The sequence below is a fragment of the Coregonus lavaretus genome (genome assembly GCF_964263955.1).
Source record: "Coregonus lavaretus genome assembly, contig: HAP1_SCAFFOLD_2401, whole genome shotgun sequence".
Lineage (NCBI taxonomy): Eukaryota > Metazoa > Chordata > Actinopteri > Salmoniformes > Salmonidae > Coregonus > Coregonus lavaretus.
The window spans coordinates 50,331-65,252 of NW_028166149.1; the positions used below are offsets into that span (position 1 = coordinate 50,331).

Consider the following 14,922-nt stretch of genomic DNA (forward strand, 5'->3'; position numbering starts at 1 on the left):
GGATGAACTCTCTTCAAAACTTTTAATCCTCTGACCACAGCAGGACACAGAGTCAAAACGCTTTAGACAAGAGTGTGTGTGCGTGCATGCATGTGTGTGTGTGTGTGAGAGAAAAAGAGAGAGAGAGAGGAGAGAGAGAGAGAGAGAGAGAGAGAGAGAGAGAGAGAGAGAGAGAGAGAGAGAGAGAGAGAGGCAGTAGCCTATAGAGGTGGTATTGGTCTCTCCCACAGTCCTTTATGTGACGATGTCTGGCTCTGCCTCCTATCTCAGGGGACAGCTCTCGCACACACTGCTGAGACGGTCCCCCACAATGGGGCCAACCAACACAGCTCATCTCTCCCTTTCAACTTCAGTCAAACACCTACTAACTCTTACAGCCAACTAGGAAAATATATGAGCTGTGTGGGCAATATTAATTAATCTTTCACCATGGAAAAATATGTAAACACTGATTTGATCGTTAACTTCCCTATGACTCGTGCGCCATCCAGTGGCAATATTTGGAACAGCAATGTTCGATGCTTTTGTACTTTTATTTTGAAAGCGGTGTTGAACGCGGAAGTAGCAAACTAGCACGTTGGGGTACTTCATTAACTAATATTTAGCACAGCCAGGTGAGAGCAGAGCAGATAGCACCAACATGTCTTACAGCGCAAAGATAGGCCCGTCCATCCTCAGCAGTGACCTGGCCTGCCTGGGCACTGAATGTGTCCGAATGATGGAGTGCGGGGCTGACTTCCTGCACCTCGACGTTATGGACGGGTGAGCAAAGCCACATCAGATGATTCATAGGCTACAACGCTAGCTAGGGAGTGCATTGATTTCCGCTAGTCCTAGCTAGCATAGCCTCAGTCCTTGGCTTCTTTAGCAATCATAAGTCAGGCAGTTTAGCTAGCTAGCTAGCTGTAACACTGAATGCATGCATATTTTAGCAAACGTTAGCTAGCTAGTCACTGCTGTTGTTGACTAGCTACCTAGTAATCTTGTTAGAAGTCAAGCTAAAATAGGATAAATCGTTATGTCAACATGGCAGATTGCAAAGTCAGTCCAGGTTGCACAACATCCTCAATTTTACTTGATCTACTTATATTTTGTCAGCTTAAGGTTTATTCAGCATTGATTTGCATTTTAACTTATCTTACTGCCTGCCTTGCATCAGCACCAAAGTGACTGGATTAGAATAAATCACGAGGCTAATGATTGTATGTTGTTACCCTGAAGTCATTTTGTACCCAACATCACGTTCGGTCATCCCATGGTGGAGTGCCTGAGGAACTGTGTGGGGCCGGGCCCTTTCTTTGGTGAGTAACAGTCGCACACCCTGATATGGTTACGCTATCGCCTTGTTGTAGGACAACAAAACATTGAGGAGTCCATATTGATTCTAGCTGAATGTGCTGACCTCAGTTGCCATTATCACAAACGCTGGTGCCCCCATGCTACTTAGGTCTACATAGTATCATAGATTGTTCAACTTAACATAGCAGCCATCTCAAAAGTGTGTGTGTTTTCTTCCAGACATGCACATGATGGTATCAAGGCCAGAGCAGTGGGTGAAACCCATGGCAGCAGCAGGAGCCAATCAGTACACATTCCACCTAGAGGCCACCACCAATGCTGGAAACCTCATCAAGGAGATCAGAGAGAGCGGCATGAAGGTGAGACAGAGAAGCAGTGTTGACTATAGAGGGAGACGAGAGGTGAGGTCCAGATATGGGAGGTCAGAGAGGGAGAGAAATTAATGGTCAGAGAGAATGGACGCAAAGCGTAATTTACACACAGAGAAAGTTCACAGCAATGTGTCTTCTACCAGTTTTACTATGTGTCTTCACCCGTGTGTGTTTGTTTTTGGCTTTACTATCCTTGTGAGGACCAGAAGTCCTCACAAGGATAATAAAACAAGGAAAATTCGGACAAGTGGGGACATTTTGCCGGTCCCCACAAGGAAAAAGGCTTTTTTAGGTTTAGGGTTACAATTAGGGTTTGGGGTTAGGGATCTGTTAAGGGTTAGGGAAAATAATTTTGAATGGGAATCAATTGTTTGATCCACACAAGGATAGTAAAACAAAATTGTGTGTGTGTCTTATAGGTGGGCCTGGCCATAAAGCCTGGGACTACAGTAGAGGAGTTGGCCCCGTGGGCTGGACAGATCAACATGGCTTTGGTCATGACTGTGGAGCCTGGCTTCGGAGGCCAGAAGTTCATGGAGGACATGATGCCCAAGGTTGAATTACATTTACGTCATTTAGCAGACGCTCTTATCCAGAGCGACTTACAAATTGGTGCATTCACCTTATGATAGCCAGTGGGACAACCACTTTACCACTTTTTTTTATTTTTTTATATATAATTTTTGTGTTTTTCTCATTCATTTTATTGTTAATTTGTTTATAATTTTTTGTTATTCTTTTCATATTTTTTATTTTATTTCTAGCGTATATTCTCAATTTTCATTTGTTTTATATATATATATATATATATATATATATATATATATATATATATATATATATATATACATACAGTGGGGAGAACAAGTATTTGATACACTGCCGATTTTGCAGGTTTTCCTACTTACAAAGCATGTAGAGGTCTGTAATTTTTATCATAGGTACACTTCAACTGTGAGAGACGGAATCCAGAAAATCACAAAAATCCAGAAAATCACATTGTATGATTTTTAAGTAATTCATTTGCATTTTATTGCATGACATAAGTATTTGATCACCTACCAACCAGTAAGAATTCCGGCTCTCACAGACCTGTTAGTTTTTCTTTAAGAAGCCCTCCTGTTCTCCACTCATTACCTGTATTAACTGCACCTGTTTGAACTCGTTACCTGTATAAAAGACACCTGTCCACACACTCAATCAAACAGACTCCAACCTCTCCACAATGGCCAAGACCAGAGAGCTGTGTAAGGACATCAGGGATAAAATTGTAGACCTGCACAAGACTGGGATGGGCTAAAGGACAATAGGCAAGCAGCTTGGTGAGAAGGCAACAACTGTTGGCGGGGGGGCTCCATGCAAGATCTCACCTTGTGTGGCATCAATGATCATGAGGAAGGTGAGGGATCAGCCCAGAACTACACGGCAGGACCTGGTCAATGACCTGAAGAGAGCTGGGACCACAGTCTCAAAGAAAACCAATAGTAACACACTACGCAGTCATGGATTAAAATCCTGCAGCGCACGCAAGGTCCCCCTGCTCAAGCCAGCGCATGTCCAGGCCCGTTTGAAGTTTGCCAATGTCCATCTGGATGATCCAGAGGAGGAATGGGAGAAGGTCATGTGGTCTGATGAGACAAAAATATAGCTTTTTGGTCTAAACTCCACTCGCCGTGTTTGGAGGAAGAAGAAGGATGAGTACAACCCCAAGAACACCATCCCAACCGTGAAGCATGGAGGTGGAAACATCATTCTTTGGGGATGCTTTTCTGCAAAGGGGACAGGACGACTGCACCGTATTGAGGGGAGGATGGATGGGGCCATGTATCGCGAGATCTTGGCCAACAACCTCCTTCCCTCAGTAAGAGCATTGAAGATGGGTCGTGGCTGGGTCTTCCAGCATGACAACGACCGGAAACACACAGCCAGGGCAACTAAGGAGTGGCTCCGTAAGAAGCATCTCAAGGTCCTGGAGTGGCCTAGCCAGTCTCCAGACCTGAACCCAATAGAACATCTTTGGAGGGAGCTGAAAGTCCGTATTGCCCAGCGACAGCCCCGAAACCTGAAGGATCTGGAGAAGGTCTGTATGGAGGAGTGGGCCAAAATCCCTGCTGCAGTGTGTGCAAACCTGGTCAAGACCTAGAGGAAACGTATGATCTCTGTAATTGCAAACAAAGGTTTCTGTACCAAATATTAAGTTCTGCTTTTCTGATGTATCAAATACTTATGTCATGCAATAAAATGCAAATTAATTACTTAAAAATCATACAATGTGATTTTCTGGATTTTTGTTGTAGATTCCGTCTCTCACAGTTGATGTGTACCTATGATAAAAATTACATACCTCTACATGCTTTGTAAGTAGGAAAACCTGCAAAATCAGCAGTGTATTAAATACTTGTTTTCCTCACTGTATATTTAATTTAAAATGTTTTTATGTACATTTAGTTTGTTATTCTAATTGTTTTTTCGTAAAAGTAATTAGTATTTTGTGTATTTAATTATTATTATTAATTTTTTTTTTTGTGGGGTGGGGGGGTAGAAGGATTACTTTTATACTATTCCAGGTATTCCTTAAAGAGGTAGGGTTTCAAGTGTCTCCGGAAGGTTGTCAGTGACTCCGCTGTCCTGGCGTCGTGAGGGAGCTTGTTCCACCATTGGGGTGCCAGAGCAGCGAACAGTTTTGACTGGGCTGAGCGGGAACTGTGCTTCCGCATAGGTAGGGGGACCAGCAGGCCAGAGGTGGAAGAACGCAATGCCCTCGTTTGGGTGTAGGGACTGATCAGAGCCTGAAGGTACGGAGGTGCCGTTCCCCTCACAGCTCCGTAGGCAAGCACCATGGTCTTGTAGCAGATGTGAGCTTCAACTGGAAGCCAGTGGAGTGTGCGGAGGAGCGGGGTGACGTGAGAGAACATGGGAAGGTTGAACACCAGACGGGCTGCAGTGTTCTGGATGAGTTGTAGGGGTTTAATGGCACAGGCAGGGAGCCCAGCCAACAGCGAGTTGCAGTAATCCAGACGGGAGATGACAAGTGCCTGGATTAGGACCTGTGCAGCTTCCTGTGTAAGGTAGGTTCGTACTCTGCGTATGTTGTAGAGCATGAACCTACAGGATCGGGTCACCGCTTTGATGTTAGCGGAGAACGACAGGGTGTTGTCCAGGGTCACGGCAAGGTTCTTTGCACTCTGGGAGGAGGACACAACGGAGTTGTCAACCGTGATGGCGAGATCATGGCAGCGGGCAGTCCTTCCCCGGGAGGAAGAGCAGCTCCGTCTTGCCGAGGTTCAGCTTGAGGTGGTGATTCGACATCCACACTGATATGTCTGCCAGACATGCAGAGATGCGATTCGCCACCTGGTTATCAGAAGGGGGAAAGGAGAAGATGATATGTGTTTGTGTGTCTGTGTTATTTTGCTTATCTGAGAAAGCACGTCTCTGATAAGCAGCATGAAAAAGCTTATTTGTCCTTATCTGTAATCTGATTTATACACAAGGTCACTTGAATGCAGAGGTTTGTTACAATGTGATCAGTTGACATTGTGTCATCTGAGTATGAATGAGACATTTCAGAAATATATCTGCTTGTTGCAAGTTAGTGATGTAGTCCGAAGGGGTTTCTGGAGTCTGAAGGTGTCTGTTTGATTCTCACTGTTTCATGTGTGTGGATTTGTGTGGTTTATTGTTTATTTCCTCCACATACAGTATTTGCAGTGTATCTATTTTTTAAAATTATTTATAAAAAATCCCATTGAGACCAAGGCCTCTTTTGCAAGGGAACCCTGCATGTACACAAATTATACAAAATCCACAACATTTACAACATAATAAAAAGCAATCCCATTCCTCAACAAGGAGGTCCTCCATTAACAACTTGAACTGCCCTAACGGTAACAGCGGATCAAGGTGCAGAGAGCTCTGCAGATCATTCCATACACGGGGCGCAAAAAAACGGAGTGCTGATTTACTTAATTCTGTAGTGATCAATGGGACCTCTAGAGTTGGCCATCCCCGTGTAGCTCAGTTGGTAGAGCATGGCGCTTGCAACGCCAGGGTTGTGGGTTCGATTCCCACAGGGGTCAGTATGAAAAATGTATGCACTCACTAACTGTAAGTCGCTCTGGATAAGAGCCTCTGCTAAATGACGTAAATGTTTATTTGGGTCTGGTGACTTGTAAGTCTGTAGTTTAACAATGAAGTAAGGTACAGTTGAAGTTTGTGCAAGAGGGCTTCATAAACAAAACGAGAGCAGTGTAACTAACTCAAAGGAGATGATTGTGGACTACAGGGGGAAAAAAGAGGACTGAGCATGCCCCCATTTTCATCGACGGGGCTGTAGTGGAACAGGTTGAGAGCTTCAAGTTCCTTGGTGTCCACATCACCAACAAACTATCATGGTCCAAACACACCAAGACAGTCGTGAAGAGGGCACGACAAAGCCTATTCCCCCTCAGGAGACTGAAAAGATTTGGCATGGGTCCTCAGATCCTCAAAAAGTTATACAGCTGCACCATCGAAAGCATCCTGACTGGTTGCATCACCGCCTGGTATGGCAACTGCTCGGCATCCGACCGCAAGGCACTACAGAGGGTAGTGCGTACGGCCCAGTACATCACTGGGGCCAAGCTTCCTGCCATCCAGGACCTCTATACCAGGCGGTGTCAGAGGAAGGCCCTAAAAATTGTCAGACTCCAGCCACCCTAGTCATAGACTGTTCTCTCTGCTACCGCACGGCAAGCGGTACCGGTGCGCCAAGTCTAGGTCCAAAAGGCTTCTTAACAGCTTCTACCCCCAAGCCATAAGACTCCTGAACAGCTAATCATGGCTACCCAGACTATTTGCATTGCCCCCCACATCCCACTCCCTCTTTGACGCTGCTGCTACTCTGTTTATTATCTATGCATAGTCACTTTAACACTACCCACATGTACATATTACCTCGACTAACTAGTGCCCCCGCACATTGACTCTGTACCGGTACCCTCTGTAATAGCCTCCCTACTGTTATTTTATTTTACTGCTGCTCTTGAATTATTTGCTATTTTTATTTTTAACTTACTTAACACTTTTTTTTCTCTTTTTTTTTTTTACTGCATTGTTGGTTAAGGGCTTGTAAGTAAGCATTTCACTGTAAGGTCTACGACCTGTTGAATTCGGCGCATGTGGCAAATCAAATTTGATTTGATCGATCTACGAGACTTGAGAGGGCCAGCCTACTTTCTGATATAGGATGCAATGAAATATATGGAACCTGCCGCCCGTAATAAAGCGAAGTGTGCTGTGGTAAACTGCATCTAATGGTTTCAGTGTAGTGGCAGCTGCTTTCATATAAATGGTGTCACCGTAATCTAGCACTGGCAGGAAAGTTGACTGAATGATCTGCTTTCTGCTGTCAAGGGAGAGGCATGATCTCTTTCTAAAGAAGAAGCCCATTTTCATTCTCAACTTCCTAACTAACTCAGCCATATGCTTTTTAAAAGAACTTTTTGTCAAATCAGATGCCCAGGTATTTATACGCGGGGACACGATCAATGTGGGCACCATCCAATATGTATAAATCATCAGATACATTTTTAAGTGAATTAGAAAATGATGTACTTGGTTTTACCTGCATTAAGTACAATTTTCAGTTCAACAAAGGTTTTCTGCAAAGCAGCAAAGGCAGATTGCAGCTCTGGAAAAAGACTGGTCAAATAAAAAGTGCAGGACCTAAAATCGACCCTTGTGGGACACCTTTCGTAATATCAAGGAAAATATACACATTGTGTCGTCTGTCAAGTAGTTTTTAAACATGATGCTTGATCCAGGCCAATTTCAGACAACCATAGAATTAGTAAAGAGTAGTTGACAGTGTCAATGAATAGAGCAGCACAGTGTTTCTTCCTATCCAAACAATTTACCACATAATTTAAAACCAGTGATGCTGCCGAGATGGTGCTATGCCCTGGTCTGAAGCCAAACTGATGCACATTTTTGAATAGATTTTGAAGTTAAGAAAGAGCTTAACTTAGGAGACCTTCCAGAACTTGGGGATAGCCCCAATCGTCAAGTAAAAAATATGTCAATGATTCCGCAAGAAGGGGGCAGAAAGCTACAGCAGGAAGGGGTCAATCGAATCAGCCCCAGTGGATTTTTTTTCATCAGTCTTGAGCATGTATATCCGTGTGTGGCATATTTGGGACATGTCATTAACATGTCTGTTTCTGTGTGTGTCCAGGTGAGCTGGCTGAGGAGTCAGTTTCCCTCTCTGGACATTGAGGTGGACGGAGGAGTGGGTCCTTCTACCATCCATAAGTGTGCTGAGGTGAGTACATGCCTCCCCATACCATGCCTCCTTGGGCCCTAGTGTTTAACTGTGTTGTCTCTGCTTGTGTCAGACCATGTGGGTTGACTATGTGTGTGTGTTTCTCTTTTTGTGTGTCTCTGGTAGGCAGGCGCTAACATGATTGTGTCGGGCAGTGCTGTGGTAAGCAGTGACGACCCTCGCTCTGTCATCGCAATGCTGCGCACCGCCGTCTCGGAGGCCATCCAGAAACGCTCGCTGGACCGCTGACACGCCAACCCCTGCCTGGAGATCACTACAGTAATGCCTCCCACCAGACCGCCATAGCAACATGCTACTACACCCTAAAGAAGGACAGTCAAAGGATGTTTCTCTGGTGGTCAGGGAGAGGTAGGATGGGTGAAGAAGGGGTGTGCCGATGTCACAGGTTGATCCAGTGAGGCTGCGCCCCTGCCCCTGAATACCCCAGAACATCAGAACCAACCCCAGTCACCTCAAAGCTCCACACTCAGCCAAGATTACTACTCAACCCCAAACAGTTTACCCACCTACCAGCTTAGGCCTGTGAGTGGAACAGTGGTTATGTTGACTTCAAACAATAATTCTAAACATTCCTGAATATATTTGGAATACTGTTATGTTGAAAACAATTTTAAGTAACCTCCCGAGTGGCGCAGTGGTCTAAGGCACTGCATCGCAGTGCTAGCTGTGCCACTAGAGATCCTGGTTTGAATCCAGGCTCTGTCGTAGCCGGCCGCGACCGGGAGACCCATGGGGCGGCGCACAATTGGCCCAGCGTCGTCCAGGGTAGGGGAGGGAATGGCCGGCAGGGATGTAGCTCAGTTGGTAGAGCATGGCGTTTGCAACGCCAGGGTTGTGGGTTTGATTCCCACGGGTGACCAGTATGAAAAATACAAAAAATAATGTATGCACTCACTAACTGTAAGTCGCTCTGGATAAGAGCGTCTGCTAAATGACTAAAATGTAAATGTAAGTATAAAATGTTTTTTTTTTTTGTGTTCAAAGAGGTACAGGACGGTAGAACAAGATGTCATATTTTGAACACAGTTATTTTGGACAGCCTAGTATTTTGTCACTGCCCTGTTTTTAAAATGCCTGTTACAATCTCCCCTGTCACATGATACAGAGAATTCCTCGCCTCTTCTTGCTCTGCGGTTTGTTTGAAAAGTAGTTCACTACTCAGACTCTAGAGGGCAAGCTTGCTCAAACTATTCATCCCGAAAGGTTTGTATGCCCGGGACTGTCATTCTTTTATTTTTTATTTTTTATCCCTGGTTTCTGTACTTATTGATAATATTGAATTATTTGTGAATGACTACCATATGTGGCATAGGAGAGTATTAGTGATCTAGCAGTTATATCTGAATTTAATATGGGATATAAAGTTAATACCTGTCTTTTAATGCACAGGGATTTATTTCATCAAAACTAATAGTAGCATTAAAAACAACAGCAACCTCTCCTTGCACTAATAGGAACCATGTTTGTATTTAACACTATTTAACTATGTGACAAGATTTTCTCCAGTAAATAATGCCAGAAGAATGTCAGGTGTTTCCACCCCTCCGGTTACCTGTGTTTATTGAAGTGTTCAAAGCCCTTCTAGCTCAGGTGGCCATTTTGTCTGAGATAGGGGACATCTCTACATTTCATATCTCTACGCCCGCTGGAACAAACCTCTTGTCAATGAGAATCACACATGACATACTTTTAGCTGCAAGCCGCTCGTTCTCAATAATGCAACAAATGTCTGGAAGATAATTCGCATTCTCTTTCAATATTAATGTCAGAAATCTGTATTTCCGTTTCAGTGTCACATATCGCACAACACAGAGGTTCATAGGAGACTGACTCCAGATCTGTTGGCAAAGCTGTTTATGGGAAACTCTAATACCCTGGTCGCTTTTGAGATCTGTGTGGATTTGGGATGTAGGGACATGTAAGAGGGTCTCCTGCTCTGTCTATTGCTCTCTTAATAGATCCTGACAAGGTTTTCTTACAGCTGGGTCTCTGCCATGTCTCAAAGACTGCACCATCATTCCAAGGCATGATCCACTATCTGTGGGGGAATGCTGTGAGTCATTCTTGTACACTCCTCTCTACATGTATGTATAAGACATACTGGACATTTCTGTTAGATATAAAGCATGTCATCTTTAAGAGATGAAAATAGAGAAGTCCGTCGACACACTATAACTTCCCCATTTAACAAGGGAATCATAGATTCAAGGAGGAAACTCTTGACAGAAGCAGGAACATGTGATATGTCACAAGGTTTAACCAAACGCACATGCTTGCACATAGGCCCACTTACAACAACTCAGACTTACACATAGGCGTACTGTACACACATCCAATGCTACTCAAGGGAATGGAAAAGTTATGACACCAGTGCCAGAGCAACCATATCCAGATGCTGCGATTTACTGAGAAAGAAAGTGTAAAAGAGAGAACGATAATGTAGCGTTGGTTGGAGCTTCCTTTTCATGTCCTCTCCTCCTCTACACTGTATCACGTGTGTGAGGGTGAGATGCATACTGTACATGTTTCACTATGTCCGCAGGCACTTACAGGAGATAACTTTGATTGCAGTGTACACACACACTCTCAGGAGGTAATTATAACCCCAGTAACACACACCAAACATGAGTCATGCTGGCAGCCATCATGTGGCGTTTTTGATCCGGTCTTCAGAGATCTGCAGTCTGAGTCTGGCTGTGTTGCTGTCTCTGGTGTGAAGGCTGGTACAGAGCAGGTCACAGAGGACACAACCCCAGGGCCCTGCAGAGGGCCCCTACTTTGCAGGGTTTAGTAGTCAGAGCCTACATCAGTAATTGGAACACACTCTACCACTGGAAGATTAAGCAGAACCCAGCTCTTCTCAGAAACACCATCTACTGGGCTTTGACTGGGAAGAAATGTGACATCCAAGGGTTTGAATTCCAATGTTAATAAGACTTATTCATCTCCATGATTATGTAAATCAAAACGTATTGATATGTAGACTAGAGATGTAACATTTCTCATTCATCATGCAGTCACATTGAATGGATTATTCAAATCTATCCGTCCAAAGATAGGCTAGTGTATAATGAATGTTACTGTAAGAGAACATGGTGTGGCTCTCAATGCATTTCTATATTACATCCCACTTTCATCTCCCCTTTTTATTCTCCCTCTCGCTTTCTTCTCCTTTCCTACTCTCTCTCTCTCTCTGGTGGCATGCAGCGATGTCTCTGCACTCCTGTCCTCTCCGTCGTCCTCAGCACTAAAAGCACATTACCTCACTTGTCACATTGCATGTTCCAGCTCATTCATAATTACTCACGATCCCACAGGAGACAGGAAGCGTGGGGCTGATTAGCTCACTGTTGTCACAGCCTTTACATAATGCATAAAGTCCTCTTCTCTGATTGTGTGTGCTAGCTCTGTCTGATTCAGGGTTTCCCAAACTCGGTCCTCGGGTCCCCAAGGGGTGTGTTTAGATATTTTGCCGTAGCCCTACACAGCGAATTCAAATAATAAACTAATCATCAAACTTTGATCACTTGAATCAGCTGTGTAGTGTTAGGGCAAAAACCAAAACGTGCACCCCTTGGGGTCCCGAGGACCGAGTTTGGAAAACGCTGGTCTAATTAATGATAATACAAATAAAAAACTTGAATTGCTTAGAATAACATTACAAAAGATCTCTTAGCTTTTCCCCGGGCGGAGTGGAATGTGTATGGATTCACAGATAGCCGTGGAGGTTTATTGTGATTCACAGAGGGAGGGAGGGAGGTGCAGTGACACGGGGTGCCTGTCTGTCATGGTTGCTCCATAGTTCCCCTCTGTTTTCAGTTGTTTTAGGAGAGGCCTACAGGGTAGGCACACTGTAGCAATGATATGATGAGCCCATAATTTGTGTCAGGATAATTTTCCATAGTTCCATGATAGTGCAGTAACAGTGCTTGAATAGAGGTAGTGCTGAAGTAGCTGCTTGGCAATGGCCTTGACTTAGTGAGACGTTAATCAGAGCTATTCAAGGCATAAATGTGGAGTAACATTACGTTCTCCATAGGCACTGATCTGTCAGTTTCACATCCCCCCACTAACAGGTAAGGATAGCATTTATGGAGGGTAAGCTTATCCTAGATCTGTGCGTGTCAAAGGGCAACTTCTACCCGGAGCCATTGACGTTTTCTCATAGACAATAAAAGGGACTGCAGTGTTGAATGAATGGACTGTGTTGTTATCACGGGGGAGCTGCCTTAGTAACGACCCCAACGACCCCATCACAGGCAGAGAGCCAACAGAAGTACACAGGATTTTAGTGTTTATCTATTATATATGGGCCAAGACTTACTGCTATCTCTGCGAGTGTGTGTTCATGTTTTCTAATTCATAATGGATGAGATCGCAGCATTGCTGTTTTCGCCACGCGCAGAGCTGTGAGAGAAGAGCTCACATCAGGAAGCGTGTGGGTGTTTAGTTCGTTCGCCATTACGCCGGTCACGTCACTCGCTCCTCTTCACAGTAAATAGTCTTTGTCAGCTATTGATCCCCAGCCTCCTGGCAGAGAGAATTTACACAGAGCTACACTCAGGAGAACAACTGATACAGCGGATAAATCAATAGATTTAACTCAGTCTCCAAGCCTCAGCACACACAACCTGAACAGTGTATTAGGACATGGGTTAGAGCACTTACTGTGGGAACACTCTCTCACGCATGTCACACATACACGCACAAGCAGACCCACACACCTTTAACAGTGTATTAGGGGAGTCAGAACAGTGCATTAGAAGAGTAGACATGTAACAGAACACTGTGCAATGCAATCTGACAAGGGAGTAGAATATCTCACCATGTCTTATGTAAAGTCAATACAACCTCAGGCACTGTGGATGTTAAACACAAAAGCTCCAGGCATGATCAATGGTCACATTATGATGACTCCACTAATACCTGATGTAGTCGCCTATGGGACATTCATTCCTGTAAATTCCTGTTAACGTTCTTGTACATATTTTATCATATTTATGAACGCTTCAGGGCCTATTCTGAATGCTGCCCCTGTAACCTGGAGAGATGTCCTGTCTCTCCTTCTGTATTCTGCTCCTCTCTCTCACTGGTCATAAATCATAATCTACTAGCCTGCCTGCTGCTTCTCTGCTCTGGATTGTCAAGTGCTGTCTGCCCATGTTTGCCCTCTGGTGTCTATGTCCTCTGTGAGAATGTATTTGCCTATTTGATTATTTTTCTTTTATTGAAAAACTCCCTTGCCATGTCTTAAGTGTGTGTGTGTTTGGGGGGGGGGGGGGGGGGGGGGGAGGAGATAATGAGTGTGAGGGAATGAGTGAGTGAGTCAGAGTGAACAGAGGGAAGTCGAGAAGAAAGACAAAGAAACGTCCTCTAATGAGCATTATTTATTTGTGTCCTCCAGAGTTGTGACAGAGCACATTGACAACAGCATCAACAATGTCATCAGTGATGCCGCTATCAATGACACAGAGAGAGTTTCTCATAGAGCCAGTCCTACAGGGGGACCCGGGTACCACTGAGCCAACGATATGATCCACTAACTCTGCATGCATCACGTTGACACATAGGAATATAATTTCTGCTGCATTAAATGCCATTTTTCCTCTGTCACTGAGTTATGGAGAGGGTGATTGGATTTGGTCTGACCCCCACTGGTCGTGTGTGTGTGGAAATGGGAAAGTTTGAGTGTGTGTTTGGAATGTTAAGGGTTTATTAATGGTGTAGTCTGAGCAACAGTGGACATACTGTGTGTGTCAGGATGAGTTATGAAGGGGGTGATGTGATTTGCTGAGGCTGTCAGAAAGAGGCTGGTTAGCCAAAGGGAGACCTGTGAGTACCATTTATCCCTGTGACAGGCTGACACACACATGATGCTATTTTGATGCCCCTGGCCATATGGGTGGAAAGGCAGAAACGGACTCTCACATTTTGCCACAGGGTGACAAGGGCAACATCCTACAATCACTCAGTGCCCCTGCGTCATGGGTATTAACCTTCACTACAGAGCTGAAGAAAGTAACAGTGCAATGGAAGGAACATGTAGTAGCTTGAAAAGAGAATTCCTTTGTACTAAATAAATAGTCTGAAGCATGGGTGCCTGACTGTCTGAAAGTGGGGGTGAAAAAGCTTGGCAGGGGGTGGGGAATCCATATTTATGAACAGAACACAACTATTTTTCTTAAGTATCGATTGACAGGTCTGAAACCCTACCAAATCTGTGACTCTCACAAATATCCTGCTTCTCCCCTGACAATCCCACCCACAGTGATCGATTGACAGGCCAAACTTAAGAATGTGGCCAGGATAAAGCATGACAATGAGGAAATGGGAGGAATAATATTGTTTTACCCAATAAGAATTGTAATTTTGTACTTTGTAGGTTAGGAAAAAAGCATTGTTAAATTGCACATTAAGTTTTCAGATTTTTGTCACAAATAATTTGATCACAATAATGTAGTACAATGTGAACTTTGACTTATTTTTAAACAATTTTCTTTCTCAATATGGCAGTGTTATCTGGTAAGGCATTGAACAAGAACTGTCAACTTGAAAATGCAAACCGGAGTTTTGCATTTAAATTTGGTCATAATATTGCAAATGTATTATTAATCCTTTACACCTGTGGAAATTGGCCTATATGGATAGCGCTAAATTGAACTGTTTCTTACTGAAGAAATAAGGAAAGCATATGCATCACAATGGTAGCAATTAAAAGGGAACAATTAAGAGATTATGGGAAAATTATTAGACTAAAGGTGAGGACAACAGTTCACCTGATACAAGGCGGAATACAATTTGATTTCATTTTAGTTTGATTTGAATAAGTTCACCTGATACAAGACGGAATCCAAACATTATACTGGTGATTTTATGTGCATTTTACATTTACTGTACTTTTTGCCGCATTTAACAAAATCTGAAAATACT

The 14,922-nt window shown here is 43.9% G+C and overlaps 1 protein-coding gene across 1 annotated transcript; it reads left to right on the top strand.

Annotated features, from left to right (window-relative positions):
• The first annotated feature begins 551 nt into the window (after positions 1-551).
• Positions 552-9,521, top strand: LOC311115009 (ribulose-phosphate 3-epimerase-like). The gene is made up of 6 exons (XM_084190228.1): positions 552-762; positions 1,222-1,301; positions 1,519-1,658; positions 2,090-2,224; positions 7,885-7,971; positions 8,098-9,521. Exons 1-6 carry the CDS (start codon positions 641-643, stop codon positions 8,218-8,220), a joined length of 687 nt encoding a protein of 228 aa, XP_084046354.1. The 5' UTR covers positions 552-640; the 3' UTR covers positions 8,221-9,521.
• Positions 9,522-14,922: the final 5,401 nt, after the last annotated feature.

Coding starts and splice junctions, on each gene's coding strand:
- LOC311115009 (XM_084190228.1), top strand. CDS start 641: ATGTCTTACAGCGCAAAGATAGGCCCGTCCATCCTCAGCAGTGACCTG. Junction 1,302..1,518: donor GGGGCCGGGCCCTTTCTTTG/GTGAGTAACAGT, acceptor GTTTTCTTCCAG/ACATGCACATGATGGTATCA. Junction 2,225..7,884: donor TGGAGGACATGATGCCCAAG/GTTGAATTACAT, acceptor GTGTGTGTCCAG/GTGAGCTGGCTGAGGAGTCA.